The sequence below is a fragment of the Clarias gariepinus genome, chromosome 5 (genome assembly GCF_024256425.1).
Source record: "Clarias gariepinus isolate MV-2021 ecotype Netherlands chromosome 5, CGAR_prim_01v2, whole genome shotgun sequence".
NCBI lineage: Eukaryota > Metazoa > Chordata > Actinopteri > Siluriformes > Clariidae > Clarias > Clarias gariepinus.
This window is the reverse complement of record NC_071104.1, coordinates 29,856,935-29,874,649: the sequence shown is the minus strand read 5'-3', so window position 1 is coordinate 29,874,649 and position 17,715 is coordinate 29,856,935. Positions and strand designations below refer to the sequence as shown.

The 17,715-nt window shown below is 43.2% G+C and overlaps 1 protein-coding gene across 2 annotated transcripts in view; it reads left to right on the top strand.

Annotated features, from left to right (window-relative positions):
- The window catches only part of hdac4 (histone deacetylase 4), a 188,602-nt gene that overhangs the window by 138,667 nt on the left and 32,220 nt on the right, over window positions 1-17,715 (top strand). For both annotated transcript variants that reach the window (XM_053495963.1, XM_053495964.1), the window contains 10 exons: window positions 745-873; window positions 1,017-1,129; window positions 1,487-1,603; window positions 2,122-2,317; window positions 6,761-6,954; window positions 10,429-10,638; window positions 11,699-11,885; window positions 13,205-13,338; window positions 16,102-16,204; window positions 16,941-16,987. In XM_053495963.1, the coding sequence (XP_053351938.1) occupies window positions 745-873; window positions 1,017-1,129; window positions 1,487-1,603; window positions 2,122-2,317; window positions 6,761-6,954; window positions 10,429-10,638; window positions 11,699-11,885; window positions 13,205-13,338; window positions 16,102-16,204; window positions 16,941-16,987 (1,430 nt within the window). The remainder of the gene's footprint in view (window positions 1-744; window positions 874-1,016; window positions 1,130-1,486; window positions 1,604-2,121; window positions 2,318-6,760; window positions 6,955-10,428; window positions 10,639-11,698; window positions 11,886-13,204; window positions 13,339-16,101; window positions 16,205-16,940; window positions 16,988-17,715) is intronic.

Genomic DNA, 17,715 nt, shown 5'->3' with positions numbered 1-17,715 from the left:
AGTACATTCTTTAAGAAAGATGCCTGGGAATGGTCCTGCCTTTTACAAGAAGCCGCCATCCTCACGTTCACCTAGTTTGCTAATCGCAAACCGCACGGCCCGCTATTTAATTCAGAGTGCTCTTCAGAAAGTACTTCAAGTTATAGAACCTGGACGTTGTAGATAAGTGCATTAAGACAGGTTTAGCTTAGTGTTTCCAAATGGGTGTGAACGATGGAAAGATGGTGCTTATGGTCATTTTCTCAGTGGGTACTGACCGCACTTAATATTGACCAAAACCCAGTGGGCTTTAAGCACCATTAATGATCTTTGGATGCACTTATTATTGGCCACTGGATGTTTGACACACGGTCACATGCTAATCATGGGTCGTTAGGGTAGGTCCACTAAATGAGGGGAGTGGAGACGGAGGTACTAGTGGTTTGAAATGCTAATGGTCAAGTCGACGGTGTGTGGGAAAGCACTCAGTTCCGGGATTATAGCTCGACACGGATTAATGCTTCTTGCTCAAGCCAGTTCCCGAATTCCAGCATCGCTCGACTCGATTGACCTTGGTGCCCAAAATGGTGCTCGGTTAGAGCGTGTGTGTGCCTTTGATGTTATGGTACCTTTCTAACGTGATATCTTTTGTAAACACAGCGTAGCAGATTAGTCTCAGATTATGTGCCGGAAAAGAAAAAAAGAATTTGAGCATGATCCGACAGACTGCGATGTGAACACAGTGTGTGTTTGGGCTCCCCGCAGCGTCAGAGCCGAATCTGAAGCTGCGCTCCAGGCTGAAGCAGAAGGTGACGGAGCGGCGGAGCAGCCCGCTGCTGAGGAGGAGGGACGGCCCAGTGACTACGGCCAAGAAACGCTCCCTGGACGTGACAGGTGAGCAAGTCAATAACAAAACCCAGAAATAACAGACTCTTCTATTTCAGACCAGCTTGTCAGAGTGAGTTAACTGCAGTAGTTATGCAATATTTATTACATCTTGTGTGCGTGTGTTTTTTTATTATTGTATTTTTTTAAAGAATCAGCTTGTAACAGCGCACCAGGGTCTGGCCCGAGCTCACCCAACAACAGCTCGAACAACATCACTAACGAGAACGGCATCACCAGCTCAATCTCCAACAATCCAGTGGAGGTACGGCTCACATTTCACATAATGCTTCAGCCGAAACTCGGAACCTGTACAAAAGTGAAAACCTGGAAAAGTACATCATGAAAGAGAATTTTTGTGATTTGTCGCTAATTTTACTAAATAAGTGTAACAAAATAAATATGGACTTTATCCAGCAGTCATATTGCTGCTTTACATGGCACTGAAGTGCTTAGATTATGCTGTGGATAGTGTGTGTGTGTGTGTGTGTGTGTGTGTGCGCGCATAGGTTTTTACACCACCGCACAGAGCCGTTAGTTATGATCACAGCGTTTATTTATTTGTGTGTGTGTGTGTGTGTGTGTGTGTGTGTGTGTGTGTGTGTGTTTTGCTCTTTTCCAGCCTTTCCTGGCACATCGTCTTGCCAGCAGAGAGGGTCCTGTTAGCCAGCTGTCTCTGTACACATCCCCCTCCCTCCCAAACATCACTCTGGGCTTGCCAGCCACCGGCTCCACCACTGTGAGTGGTTTCATCTCCCTTTCGCAGACTCTTTCTCTCACTCTCACATACTCTCACCCCTCACACGCATATCTCTCATAATCGGTCTATCTTTAGCTCAAACTTTTGTCTTTATCACTTCTTACGCTTTCTGATCGCCCTCTGTGTCTCTCTGACGCATTTTTCCTCATTTTTTCCCCCTTACTCTCTGACACGGGGGTTTGCCTCCGATCGGTCATTAATCTGAAGAGTCCACATAGAAGGCTGCTGTCTAGACCGCCAGTGTGCTGTATGTGGCTTTTCAGTGCCACTGCGATCCTCAGAAAGGACCCATTGAGACACAATGACTGACCGCTGCATGCTGACGCAGACACAGACCCCCTACAATACACATCTAACATTCGTATTGCTTTTGAGAGAAACACAGTCTCTGTTATTTGACTTTTCTGAGATTTGATATGTTCTCTTTCACAATTCACACATAATTTTTTTTTTTTTGCCTTTCTTTGCTTTTGTGTCCCGTTCCTGTCTTTCACCAGGTGGCGTCTGGCCAGCAGGATGGTGAGCGCCTGGCGATAGCAGGCCTGCAGCCCGGACTACCCATAACCACTCCGTTCATCGCTGGAGCCCACCTCCCCTCATACCTGGCTGCCTCGGCCTTGGAGCGGGAAGGAGGCTCCGCCCACAACCCCTTGCTGCAGCACATGGCCCTGCTGGAGCAGACACAGATTTCAGGTTTGTGTTTTACTTTAAGGCAAGGGTTATACTTGAATTTATCTGCAGACATGCACGATTGCTTTCACGTCAGTTATGCAACGTGTACACAATGCAGTACTAACACATTATAATATTGAAGGCAATATAATTAGATTTTGACGGATATCTTTAAAGGATGGAGTTTTTCCTAAAAAAGAATAATAAACGTTACGCTTAGTATTTGGATTTTAAAATAAAATTTAGAAATTTGACTACTGATACCGTAGTAAGTAAAGTAGTCATATTTTTAAACTGATTTTTAGACAGAGTTTATCGTAGTCATGACAGTGGCAAAAAACACAAGCAGATCTAAACAAACTAGTTTTTTTTTCTTTTTTTAAGAGCATCCTGAATTACGGAGAGCAATTAATTACCAATTTTTTTCTATGAATAATGACAACAATCAGGACTGCAAATTACCAGTCACTTCCTGCTACAATATCACAATACCTGGGTTCTGATTCAATAAATATTGCGAATTTAATAAATATTCTGATTCAATATAAAAAAAAAAATCCACCCGATTTTGTTTTAATTTTTATTTTTTTAATTTATATTTTTTCTAGAACTTTTTCCTAATTTTCTCTTCAATTTAGTGGTATCCAGTATCTCCCAGTCACTAGGGGGCGCCCACATTTAACCCACATAAGCGACCACTCAGTTAACTCGCTCATAGACTATCCCATGTTTCCTCCGAACCACGTGATGCCAGCTGACCGCATATTTTCAAACTGCTCGCTCACGCACCGTTGGGGGCGGTGTAATACACTCGGAGGACAGCGCTATCCGCTCCTACCGCTTGCGTGAGCTCACAGACATCCCTGATTGGCTGTAGAGCCGTGATTAATGTAGCAGCACTAAGTGCCTCCCATCCCTGCCCTCTGAGAGAGCTCGGCTAATCAGCTCAAGTCAAGTCAAGTAGGCTTTTATTGTCATTCCAACCATATACAGTTCAGTACACAGTGAAAACGAAACAACGTTCCTCCAGGACCAAGGTGCTACATACATGCAACAACAAAAATTAACAACACAACATAATTTAACAAGCTCTCTCTAGACCTTTAGCTGCAAGAGGGTACAGCATCACCCGGGAATCGAACCAGGGATCTCTAGATGATTGCACTTTACCACTGCACCACTTAGGGCTTCTTTACACTTTTAAACTTTTTTACATAAAAAAACACAGCATTTAAACAATACAAACTAACTTAAAATACAAACATTTTACTTTAAATTTAATTAAGCAAGAGAGCTTTCAACTGAGCAGCACATATCGCAATCATCCGCCATAATTATTATTTTTATTTATTATTTTTATATTGTAAACTAACCTCACTGGTTGAAAATGTGTAAATAGTTCAGAGTGTACCTCCTGTAGGATTTTAAAGAAACGACAAAGTTTTACCGCCACTTGTAAGCATGCGGGTTGCTACAGGACGATTTTTGACCAATTAGCGCTCGTGGTGGTTTGAGACATGCAAGTGTGTGTGTAATGAATAGGTTTAAAGAAAAAGGAAGATTAGATGCTTATTAACGCTTTCAATTTTTAGATAGTGTTTGGATGATTTGTTTCCCCATCTTTAAATACTACTAATAATTTGGTACTTCCACTTTGATGACAGAAATACAGCACAGGGTCAAGTTTTGTTCTTTAATGCACAGATAAAATTTTGCTTTTACCCAGCAACTGGTTATAATTAATATTGATTTAATTTCATCACAGTGATAAGATTTCAAAACTGTTTGTTGATGAGCCTTGTGTGTAATTTCCTATAAATGGCAAAACAAAAGAACAATATTGCTCAAAGTGCATCATTTAGTATTTAACTTGGATCTACTGGTTTTCCTTTGAGGCGGATTGTTAAATGTACAGTTTATGCCCTAAATCAGATGGAACCCTTCACAATCATTAAGCAGATTGATTTGGTAAACAAAACGAAGGGTTAGTTCATTATCAAGCTATACTCTCACAGTTGGGTGTGCGGCTCCGCGCTTAGCGCTACTTAACGGACATTATCCCTAATAAATTGTCATCAGTTTGCGCTGATTGGCTCTAAGGAAGCCTTATTTTAATGAAATCAGTCATAGACGATGTTAATTAGCCTCCCGCTGAGCTCGGCATGATGGCAGCAGGCGAGTCGATACTTCCGCCCGGTCGACAAAGAGAAATTTGTTTGATGGTCGGCTCTTCGCTCAGACGGACCCGCTCCTCTATCATGACCGTCTGTGCTGAGCTCTTCTCATCTGTTCAAGAGATTATTGAAACCAGTGTGCAGTAACAGAGACGCTGCAGAGAGGGTGAACAGTGTGGATAGTGCTTTACGGTAGAGGAGCACCGCTACACAATGCTACTTAGAAGAAGTCAAGAGGAGTCACCAGACAGCACTGATTGTTGAATATACATACCAAGTCCTGTCTGATATGAGAATTTTCTCACTGACGCCATACTCCACTGATGATTTGTCAGTTTCTTGGAGGTTTATAAACACAGCCTTTGTCTGTTTATCATGTGACGTGCACAGGTTCCCTTTGGAATCTGGTCCCTCCCTCACAACGTCTCGGGCAGTTGTTGTCACATCTGCCCTGCTCATTAATGATCTACTTCTACATCCAAATTTCTATAAAGCCGAAAAATTTCTACAAAGTTTGTGACAACGTCTATTGTTAAACAGTGCAAATGAAACTACCAAGGCTGAAACCTCAAACGAGGGTAGGCACATTTACATTTACATTTGGGCATCTGGCAGACGCTCTTATCCAGAGCGACTTACATTTTTATCTCATTACACATCTGAGCAGTTGAGCGTTAGGGGCCTTGCTCAAGGGCCCAACAGTGGCAACTTGGTGGTTGTGGGGTTTGAACCTGGGATCTTCCGAACCGTAATCCAATGCCTTAACCACTGAGCTACCCCTGGCCCCCTTGCACATAATCTGGAGCGCTAGATCTCCAAGCTTTGGCCTCATTGTTCTGATCCTGACGCTTCCAGAAGCATCCAAGGGAGAGCCTGATTGCATGTTACAAGTAAACTGTGTGCACATGTGACAAAAAAGTCACTGCCAGTAAGTACGGCCTCCTAGAGCTTTACAATATGTTAAGCTGTTCAAAAAGAATGCATTTACTAATGCAGGAGACAGTGGTGTGTGCACCCCCCCACAAATTGTGTGTTTAAATCTTAAAAATGGCGCCTTCTGACTTGGGGCAAAATTAGCCGTGATGTTTGGTTTGTCAATCAGAGAAACAGTAGCCACCTAAACTCTGAGTGTGTTATGGTTCACATGATCAGCTGGCATCAAGGCCCAGTGGACCACATGTTATCTCTTACCCTCCTCACGGTTGGTAGCTGTCACTGGATAGCTAGCTGGTAAGGGCTGTTAAACAAGGGCTATTCAAGTCAAACTGGAAAACCATTGTGTAGTCTGATGAATCTTGATTTTCACAGATGTAGACAGACTTAAAGGTCAGAATTTGGCTATAACAGGATGACTTCATGGATGCGACCTGCGTTTTTTTGTTAACAGTCCAGGCTGGTGGAGGTGGTATAATGGTGTGGTTGGGTCAACCTTTGGGTCATTAACACAAATCAATCACCACCTAATTCGCAAAGCTTATTTGAGTATTGTTACTGAATATTTGGGATGTGGCAACACTGTGCACTTGCAGTACAGTTTGATTTAGTTGTTTAGTGTGGGTCTGTGGGTGTTTGGATGGATGGATGGATGGATGGATGGATGGATGGATGGATGGATAAGTAAACGAACAATGGATGGATGGATAGGAAGATAGGAGGATGAATGGAATGAATGATGAGAATGGAAGATGGATAAAATATTGAAATAATGTGTGTCATGGTGTCTAGATCTAGATCACCCAGGCTGGAGATGAATGGGTGGATGGATTTCTGGATAACTGGAAGGATGGATGCATGAATAACTGGATAGATGTAGGCAGAAATTGATAAGAGGATGGAGGATGAATAAAATAATGAGGTAATAGATGAATAGAAGTGAGGATGGATAGACATGGGATTGATAGGTGGCTTGATCAATGAGATGATGGATGGGTAGATTACTAGAGGAGTGGATAATAGAATGGAAAGAATGGGGATCTGTTAGAGAATAGTGAATAATGATCTAATGATGAGATGGATGGTTGTGAGGATAGATGGACATGGGATTGATGGTTGTGAGGATGGATGGACATGGAATTGATAAATAACATGATAAATGGGATGGATTGATAGATTACTAAAGGAGTGTAGGGATAGGATGGATGGATAGATTGATGAGAGGTTAAATGGATAAGAGGATGGATATAAGGACAGATGAAGGAATGGAAAAAGGGTCTTGGATGAATGAGGTAAGTATAATTTTAGGGTAGCAAAAAACAAAAAAAATTGAACCTCTTTTTTTCACTCTATCTAGGTCTGAGCGGTCTGCCCCTTCAGTCTCCCTCCATCCATAAGCTGCGTCCTCACCGGCCGCTGGGTCGAACCCAGTCAGCTCCTCTGCCCCAGAACACCCAGGCCCTGCAGCAGCTAGTGGTCCAGCAGCAGCACCAGCAGTTCCTGGTCAAACAGAAACAGCACTTCCAACAGCAGCAGCTCCACATCAGCAAGGTACACTCGCTCCATCTCTCCATCCCTCTCTTCTTCCCTTCTCTTCCCTACTTTCTCTTCGGTCTCTCTCTCTGTAGTCCCCTTGTCACTATGGCAACCAGGAGGATGCACATGCCTTATTTGGTCACATCGGAAGCTCACGGAGCGTAGCTTTGTGTATGTGTGTGGGTGTGTGTGAGCTGCGCTCTTAATGCAGTGTCATGAGATGAGTGTGGGCGTAGAGTAATACTCCAGTAATGATTTCCCCCCTCATTCTTTCTCTCCCTTTCTTTTTTTCCTTTGTCATCCTATTCCCCTTTCATTCTCTTTGTCTCTCTTCCTTTCTACCTTTCCCTATTTGTCTCTCATTTCTGCCCTCCTTTCATATTCTCTTCCCTCCGTCTGTTTTTTTTCCTTGTTGTTTCTCTTTTCTCTCTCTATTATTGTCTCTCTCTCTCTCTCTCTGTCTGTCTTTCATACTTATACTCTACCCCTGTATTTTTCACTACGCTTCTCTCTCTCTCTCTCTTGCACTCCTCCTTTTCTATTCTTCATCGCTCCCGTCTCCCTCTTTATCTCTCACTCTTTTCGTCATGCTGTTTTCCTTCCATTCCCCTCTCGCTGACTATTTCTCTTCCTCTCCGCTTATTCTTTTCACATCCTTCCTTCTCTCATCATGCATTCAGATAACAACTGTTGCCAGAGCATTAAGTAGACCAAAGGGGAAAAATAATAGCGCCCACATCCCCCCCCAGCCCCCGTCTCTGGGTTGTGTGTGTATGTCTGACGCAGGGCTGATGGCATTGCAACTGCTTGGCCTCATGATCTGCACACACGCACAGACAGGCTGGAAATGCGAGGTGGCTTTCATAAACAGGCCGAGGACCCTGGAAGTGGCGGTGTTCGCCGCTCGCTCTGCAGACATTAGAGGAATGTAATACTTCTGTGGCATTTCCCCTGTTTACGTGCAGTCAGAAAGATATGTGCACCACACGAGCATGTGAAGTGCTTACAGCAAGGAAGACTCTGAGTTTCGAGCTTCTGCATTGTTGTTGTTGTTTTTTTAGCATGTTTCTGGTGTGTGTTTGGTTTGCACTTCACTGTACATACATGCAAATATATACAACACCATATACATAAATCAGGTGTTTACATTTCTGCAAATGCATTATCTAGTCGCTTAACGGAAAAACCTGACTTCTTCTTCTGAAATGCGTCTAATCTTTTCTTTAATCTGTTCAGCTTTTTTGTGCCGTCTTTCTACTTTTTCTTCACATTGTGCACAGAACAGCTTAATCACTGCTTACACAGCCATTCAACCTCGGTGAATTTCCACTTTAAATGAGTTCGAATGTAAGAAAGAGAGCAAGAGAGAGATAGGGAGAGAGAAAGAGAGAGAGGTGGGGGTTGTGGAAAGAAAGAAAATTGAAAAAAAAAAAAAAAAAAGCAAAGTTTGTTTGGAGAACTGAGGACAGGGACGAGGCATTGCCAAGCACTCTGACGTCAAAGATGTTCCCTTGGCTCGAAGCCACAATGCTATGCTCTTGCCAGCATTGGCTCTAGCTCCTGTGTTTGTGTGTCTATGTGTGTGTGTCTCTCTGTTTGTAGGGGTGTGTGTGATCTTGCCGTGGCGATAGGGCAGGAGGCAGTTTCTCGAAGGGTGGAGTGTCAGCAGCCATAAAAGAACAAAAGCCTCCTGCGTTTCTACCCGCGTATCTCTATCCTCCCTTCTTCTCTCTCTGTGTTATGACATGCCCTCGTTTCAGTTTCTCAGCACAGGAGTCGTGCGTTATTGCCAGATCGTATTGCCGGCCCATGTGCGCTTAAGACGTTTCTCATGGTTTCGTGTCTGACGAGCCCCCCGTGGTGAGGTTCACCTCTTTTGCCCTTCGGTAACGGATCCCGCTCCGGTGCCGAGGAATCTGGCATCCTGCTGTCTCGTCAGGCTCCCGCACCATCCGTGCCGCTCTGTAGTTAATTCAGTGTAATCGTCTCCCTGTACAGTATATAAGAACGTTGAGCGCTAGTGACGCCGACAAAGCCGTCGGAAACAATACGTTTCACGGAAATGATGTTCGATCGCGCAGGGGAGATCAAACGGCAAAAAAACATTCTGAAGCCGGAAATTAGACCCGGATAAGTCCAGAGACCAGAATATCGAAGAGACCGTGTTCCTTTTCCACCTTTTCAGTCAAACAAACTTGCAAATTATAGATATGTTACGACAGGGTACCGTTCTTCTCTAAATGCATTGGCATTGGCGGATTAGGCTTCATGAGGATAAAATTTCAAATCCCTGCACTTCTACTGTTGAGTCCTCAGGCAAGTCCCTCAACCCTCAGCTGCTCAGATACATCCCGTCTCAGCGGCAAGTCGCTTTGGATTAACGCGTCAGCCAAATATGTAAATGTAATTGTGTTCAGATGGCCTGTGTCGTCTTGTGGAAACTATGTCCCAGCCTTAACAATCATAAATTGCCGGTTGTGCAATAGGACGGCCCTAACACTACAACTTTCATGTGACACGAATCCCTAAAGGAACGAATGACCATAAAGCAATTCATATCAGTTTCTTTTCTGGGCTTTTAGTCGCTTGAGCAAAACCTTTACATGCTTGAAAAGCTCAGAAATGTAATGCATGCAAGAAGCAAAACACTTTTTAGTGATTAAGAGCTTCAGTTAAGGCACCGTTACTCCGCAGCTGTGTGCATATCTTCTACTGCGATATTGCGACACTGGATAAAAGATTAGAAAAAAAAACAACACTAAAAAACCCTGTTAATGCTTTCAGCTATGTAACACAGCACATTGGATCTGAGCTTAAATACAAAGGACTGTATTACTGTATGTGCTGTCGATCTCCGATACTCAAATGCTTCAAAAGTCATTGGACAAATATTTGCAGGGTGATAGCCAAGTAAGTCAGTCGCCTGACCTGAATCAAATTAAGCATGCATGTCACTTCCTGAAGGCAAAGCACCTTAAGAACAAGCAGGAACTGAAGACAGCTGCAGCAAAGCCCTCGCAGAGCGCCTTTCTGCCTCTTCCGCACGTTTCATTTCCGAGCTTTTCAGGCATGTAAAAGTTTTGCAAGGAGACAAAAATCCAGCTGCTGTTTATGTGTAAGGTTTCCACATTTCACGTCTTATAGTATTACATATGACAATTTCATTTATTATTGTTAGTTTGTAATAATTGCTTTTGGTTTGTTTTTTTAATTCCTGGAGTGTTTGCATCCTTTAAACGTAAATACACTTTTATCAAAACCGAAAGCCTGCACTTTGATCTTATATTCAAGAATAAAAACAATTATCTTCCAGCATTCAAATATGTATGGACCTGAATGCGTGTTGAGTAGTAATACAGTCTAATAACGCACATGCTGTTGTTAAATTTGCACATTACATTTATGTTTAAAACATCTTCAACATGTTAAAAAGCAAATGATGCTTTTCGCTCATGCATTCCACCGTATGTTTCACTTGAATTTTTGTAGATCATGGCCACTAAACCAAACGAGCCAGGCAGGCAGCATGAAAGCCACCCGGAGGAGACCGAGGAGGAGCTGAGGGAGCATCAGGCCCTGAACGACCCGACTGAAGGCCTGCCGCGTGGAGTCACCATCAAACAGGAGCCTCCTGACCAGCTGGAGGAGGAGCTGCAGCAGCGGGAGCGACAGGCAGAGCACGAGCTCATCTTCAGACAGGTCAGAGAAACTTACAGTAGGAGCGGTGCAAGAGACAGCACAGTCCCGACCATAACTATTTATTTCCATTGTTATGAAATCCTTAATTTTGGGGGGGTTGAGATGTTAATGATCGAATTTAATCTCAGAACAATATCGGTATGTGAATCTGTACTGTGCTGTATATCAGTATTTTGGCTTAGGCTTAAAAATAACTCACACCCACACAGTCACGAACAAACCTACAGACGCGCATGCACACACCGCCGTGTCTCAGCACGCCCCCGCTCCACTGAGGCCACTCGCTTCGACTGTGTGATCCAGTCAGAGGGAGCGAGCTGAGGTTTAGGAGCCACATGAAGTGCTTTTCTGCAGTATCCATCTCTCTACAGCCTCAACTCTCTCTCTCTCTCTCTCTCACACACACACACACACATTAACACACGCAGGTTTACACAACCTTTCAGGGTAGTGACAGCAGAGGGAAGCATTCTGGCTAATGTAGCATCTATACACCAGAATAGGCTTCCTTTATTTAGGGTTGATGATCTTCAGGTCCTGAAAGAAGAAGAAAGAAGTAGTAAAGTAGTTTTAGTAAAGTAGTTTTTTGAGTTTGTTTGGCATATTAAGCGATATTTTCCGCACTAAATGTTGGTACTGGTATATCTAATGCATATCGGGTCTCAAGTTTTCTTCTCTTTTTTATTATAATATAGCTGATGCAAAACAGCGAGACTGAACACTCAAGTCTGTGAAACATCCTTAATGGATTCTTTAGGTTGTGATACTGTTGGTAAAAATCTTTAAATGTTTTAGATAAGCAGATCTGCAATTATAAACAGCAATTCTATATAGAGCATAAATATTCCATATAAGACATGCATATGCCTTTTTTATTATTATTATTTGTTTACGAACCCTGGACCAACGTAATGTAAAGATCTTCTGCCATCTTCTGGTAGTGTTTTGTAACTACAAGCTCATTCACTAATCAGAATTCATCATTTAAATTCTTCCAACTTTTCTAGGCTTTGTTGTAAAATCTTGAATCTGACTGGGCTTTCTCTCTGTCTCTGAGCAGCAGGCTCTGCTTCTGGAGCAGCAGAGGATCCATCAGCTAAGAAACTACCAGGCATCGATGGAGGCAGCCGGCCTCTCCGTCACTTTACCGGGGCACCGTCCTCTGTCCAGAGCTCAGTCCTCTCCAGCCTCTGCCTCATTCCCGATTGTCGTGCAGGAGCCTCCAGCCAAGCCGCGCTTCACCACCGGTCAGTACAATCGCAACCTACACGTCCAAACACCCGCGTCCAAAAATAATCCAGCGAACCAAGTGACACCCGACTCACAGCGCTCTGAGCTGGTCTGATTAGAGACAACCTGAAATCAAAGAGAAACCTTAATGTCAATGCTGATATTGTGTTGTAATAAACCTTACTTTGCTACAGCTGTGTATCATCATCCACCTCTGTCTCCATGTCGGTTTAGGAAAACCTGCTTTTCACAATCAGGAGAAGAATCATACTGTATACGTATTTTTCCAGTGGAAGCAAGATGCATTTTCTATTTTATGTTGTCCTTCAAGTTTGTCTTAAATGAAAAGAGGTACCTTTAAGTGTGTTACAGTAGGACTTTGTCATTATAAGTGCATGGCTAGTTCTAGGGAAATATTTTTTTTAATTAAATGCGTGGAAAAAACGTATAAACGATACCAACACAGTTTAGCTCGGTGGGACTGCGGAAGCTTGATTTGAGCCACAGCTGACCTTTGAATGCATTTTTGCATGGAATGAGGGTTCTCCTTGATTACTCACACTTTAGGTGACGAACCTTATGGTCAGTGTGCAGAGCAGGAAAAGTTATATTGACCAAGACTTATTGTAACGTACTTACACGGCACCTGGGTTAAACCAGAAATATTCCTTTAGGTTCAGTGGCGCCACCCTGTGGTGGTAAAATAATTGCAATTATTATAGTAAATTTAAAAAACTTATATATTACTTTATCGTTTGCAATTATATACTACAACTGCACTATATAAATACAGCGATTTTAGGGATTTGTTTTATTGTTTACATCCTAGAACATCTAAAGTGCATTTATTTCATTTTCCGCTTTCTCTCTTTCTTGCTCTTTCTTTCATCTTTCATCTTCCGTGCTCTCTCTCTCTCTCTCTCTCTCTCTCTGAGATCTGTGTTATGATTAATGGGTTGTTCCTAAAGTAATCTTGTACTCAAGTGCCTGTCTCACACTCTCCAAACCTGCTGATAGGACAAACATGTCCCGACAGGTCTTAACAGATATTCGTCTTACTAAAAAAGATCTGTCTGGTGTGTCCCTCGCGAAAGAAGCGTGCGGACGAGAGAGGCAGTGTGTGCTTGTCTGTATTTCCATTCAAATCTCTTCCGATGATCTAGTGTTCCTGCTAGGTGTGTTGAAGCAGTTTTATTTGTGCAGTTTTATTTGTTCATTGCGTTGCTTTGTTTATACGGTTTATTTTATGTTGCCGTCTTGTGTTTGATTTTGGATTTGATGATGATGATGATGATGATGGATTGCTCTGCTTGTTTGCGTATGCGTGTTCCCACAGGGCTGGTGTATGACACACTGATGCAGAAGCACCAGTGTATGTGTGGCAACACTAACACCCATCCAGAGCACGCGGGACGAATCCAGAGTATCTGGTCCAGACTGCAGGAGACTGGACTGCGCAGCAAGTGTGAGGTAGCCAACTCCAGACACACAAGTATAATAATGACATCATTAATTAAATGCAAAAACGGATGGAGTTTCACAAGTTCTTCTCATGTCTATGTGGGTTTTCTTCATGATCCTGACTTTCCTCACACATGCAAGGGTGATTGGATCCTTTTTATTGCCCCTGTGTGAGGGGGAAGTGTGTTCCCCGGCTGGTTTGGGGTTAAACCGTCGCAGTGTAAAAAGGATACTGTAGTGTAGATGCTTTTATCAGATTCAGTTCTGATAATAGTGATGACTCGGGTGTTTCTGTAAGTGCTGTGTTCTTTCCTGTCTCTAGAGGGTGCTAGAAAACCACAATGACAGTCGAAGACTTTTCAGTTCATCCCAGTGCTTGTACTTAAGTGCGAAAGCTGGTTTGTTTGTGCTGAAGATCACGAGAGCGCAAGCGAACTGCTGGTTACAGCACCTCATTGGATCCACATACTGTATACAGTATCTACAGATATCTGATGTGGCACTGGTTTTACACTGGATGCACTTCCTGACACAGATCTTTCCAGTTCCCTGACTGGTAAAGGAACGCAGGCTGCAGCAGTGAGCGCGTCATGTGGTGTCAGTAGTTCACCATGGACCCTCGGCCCAATCTGTATTTATTCATATACAGTAGATCTACAGTAGATGTATTTACAGTATATAGAGAGATCTGTATTGGTTTATGAGAGTAAAAGTGTCAGGGTGGGTGATGTAACAGAAATATCTTATCTACCAACACAAATCGGACAAGTATGCATTAAGGATGGGAATCACCAGGAACCAGACAATATGATGTCATCAGGACAGGTGTTGATTTGTTTAGTTGTTTAGATTTTGTAAGTATTGCAATTTTATAAATATTCCAATAAAATAAAATAAAAATGTTTTTTAGATTTTGTTACAATTCTAAACAAATTAAGCATATAAAAATCTATTATACGTTTTATAGATTCAGTACAATGACTCCAAATCGGCCACTTCTGATCATACTGTATGGATATGGAAGCTATTTATCATTCATAAATAAAGAAAAGAATGCATAGTCTTTGGGTTGTTTTTTCCATCAACAATAGAGCTCGAATCATTTAGTCATGAAGAGGCAGAAAACCTCTGAATAAGCGCTTTCGCACAGAGCACTTTTATAGCCCCGAGTGCAGCGTGGTGAGCGTGGTGAGCAAGCTCGGACACCTGCAGCGGGCCACTCCTCCTCTCTGGCACCGCTCGGACCCACTGACGTGCGGTGACTAAACCCAAACCGAAGTTTAATAGCTCTAACTGGATCTAATCTCTCTCAGCATGCTCTTCTTTTCCTCCGCGCTCCATTGCGTCACGGCTATTAGAGTCAGTCGCATAGCTGCCGTCTCTGTTTTGCTACAAACAAACAAGTAAACAAGGCACAGCAACATTAGCGAGTCTTTCTCTCTCTCTCCCCCTCCTCCTCTTTCTGCATGGTATGGGAAGTGGGTGTAGTTAGCTCTTCTGTGAGATTGTTTATTGTTCTGAGAGATGGGAACACAGAATTGGGCCTCAATTAAAGGCAGTCACGACTCTAATACCCCCTAATCTACAGCAGGGGGGCCCTTAAAGAAACTGGAGCCATTTCAGGTTGTTGCCAACAACAGCCTGGGCCTCGGAGGGCCCTTTTTTAACTGCGTGTGCTGTTTAACCCAAGAACAACCCCACCCTCTGCTTCTGCAGGTGTCAGTGTAGCACACACACACACACACATGCATGCAGGTGAGCAGCTCTCACAGCCTCCTCTGAGAACCGCTCACGGTCTGGCCGAGCGCCACAGCTCACGTTCTCGCAGAGCCACAGCTTTTCTACTCCTGCACTTTTCTTACACCTACTGCAGACTCCAGCACGGACCTTAAGGGAGGAACAGGATACGGTTTTGATAATGTACACAACCTTTAAATTCATACTAACAGAGTGGATGTGACATATTGGTTATATGAGATGCGGTCAAGCGACGGGGTGCTCGTGTGTGTGAGACCGTTGTGGTGTAAGCTTGTGGTCAGATTAGAGAGACAAGGTAATTGCACTAGCTGTGATCCTTGCAAGGGTTTAGCAAGAGGACATGGCAGTATAAGATGAAACCATGTATATTTATTAATAATATGCATGCATTTTGTTGTGCAATTTTATAACGATCAACCACGTGCTCGGTAGTATCGGGTCGAGGAATCCTTCGAGGAATCGTTTGTTTTTGTCGCTCCATAGTGCCGTGTGTAATTTGCACTAATCTAACCTCATTTAAAATTGTGGCTCCGTGCACGTACCTGGAAACTGAACGTTAGGTTAGAGTCCTAATCTACCATAATACGCCTCTGACACTTTCTGTACCTTTGTCTCCCTCCTTTTTTTTTTCACTTGTCGCAATCATAATCGCATATGAGAGAGAAGTTTGGATTTGCAATATCGCCGTACAATTTATAGATTTGTTCATTTCCTAATTATAGGGTGATGATTTGTATTTTATATATATTTTTTTATTTCCGCTTGAAGTTTTGCTGTCTTCCACTCTTTTCCTTCAAAAGCATTTCACAAAGCCTGTGTGGATTCAACAGATAGAACGAATCGATTAGTTTTAGAATTTTAAGTTGCAGTTCACAGTCACAGCCAGCAGGGGGCTCTGAAAATTAGAGTGCTGATTATTTTATTTATTAATTTATTTTTTATATAAATAATTTACTCCAAATAATTAGAGAATTAAAACTGATGCCAGTTGTGTGCATGTGTGTGTACATGCAGTGTATCCGGGGCAGGAAGGCCACGCTCGAGGAGCTGCAGACGGTCCACTCTGAAGCTCATGTGCTGCTCTACGGGACCAACCCACTGAGACAGAAACTAGACAGTAAGACACACACACACACACACACACATACACACACACTTCCATATGCAAGTCACCTGGCTTAACATGAAGATTTTAAGGATTCCTTTTCTCAGTGTGTGTGTGTGTGACGAATCAGCATTACCTCCCACCTCTACCCTCACACACACACACACACACATGCATCACTTCTCCACTAATGACACCGCTGCCTCTGTAGTGCTAGGTCTGTTTTCAGCTCTTCACACTAGCTTGTTTTCCCAAACAGCACCGTTTCCCCCCTTTTGGCTTTCATCAGATCTGAACGTGCCCCAGAGCTGTCCGTCAGAGCCGCCAGGGAGCCTCACGCAGTTTTCCATGACTTCAACCGCCGCCATGCTTTTCATTCAGTGATCAAACAGCGTTCAGCGATTAAACACACCTCCCATGTGGTTTATCATTGTGCAGTTGATACAAACACACACACACAAGCTCGCCCACTCCACTTTCTCTTTCTTTTCCTTTCTCCCCCCCCTCTCTCTCTCTCTCTCTTTCCCTCTCTCTCTCTCTCTCTGTGAACTCAATGATGGACAGATTGTTCTTAGAGAGAGAGAGAGAGAGAGGGAACTCTTACCTGTCAATCTCATTTTTCAGACTCAGGCAGACAGTAGGGGGCAACACTCACATTACCAACTTGATGAAATCACTACTTTGGAAGACCTCAGGGGTCCTAAAAGGTGATCATCACCTCTGTCTCTCTTTCTCTTCTTCTCTGCAGGCTCTGTGACACCCATGTTTGTGAGGTTGCCCTGTGGGGGCATCGGGGTAAGTCTCCTCTCTCTCTGCTTCTCTTATTCGCGTGTGTAAATAATGGGACTGTTTGTTCTCCAGAGAGCCCTCCCACCCCTGAAACTCTAGCGGCAACAAAAACTGTTGCTGTGCTTTCCGCCGAGCGGGTAATTGTGTCCAGATGTTTTCTATAAACAAGCTGTGTGTGTGTGTGTGTGTGTGTGTGGAGGGAGGGCTAATCTTTTGTATTATGAAGTACCCTGTGCGTGCTGAGACGAGGTGTGTATCCATGTTGCACTGTACTCGATATTTGGAGCGTGTGTGTGATCTCTCAGATGAACGGACTGCCTGCCGCTTCTCCGGGGCTGAGCGAGCAGAGCCGTGTCTGTTCCGCCGTCCAGAGAGCGTGTACGTTTGACGGCTGTTTCCGGTCATGTCTAAACGAATAGGCCGGCATTCCTTTTTTTTTTTTTTTTCATCTAAACTCCATCCGTAACATCTGTAGTGTTTATGAGGAGAATACCAGTTTCTTAGGATGTGCCGTTATTCGAAAATACTCAGCATTGGCGTGTGTTAATTTTTTTGTGTGTAATTGCACACCCTTGTGTTTTATTCTTTATAGAGTTCGCGAATGATCAAATTTAACGATCCTTTATTTTATTTGTTCTTTTTTTTTACCAACATCTGGAAACAAAACTTTTTTATTTATTTGTTTGTTTTTTTGTTTGTTTTTTAATGAAGGTTTAAAGATGACATTACTATCT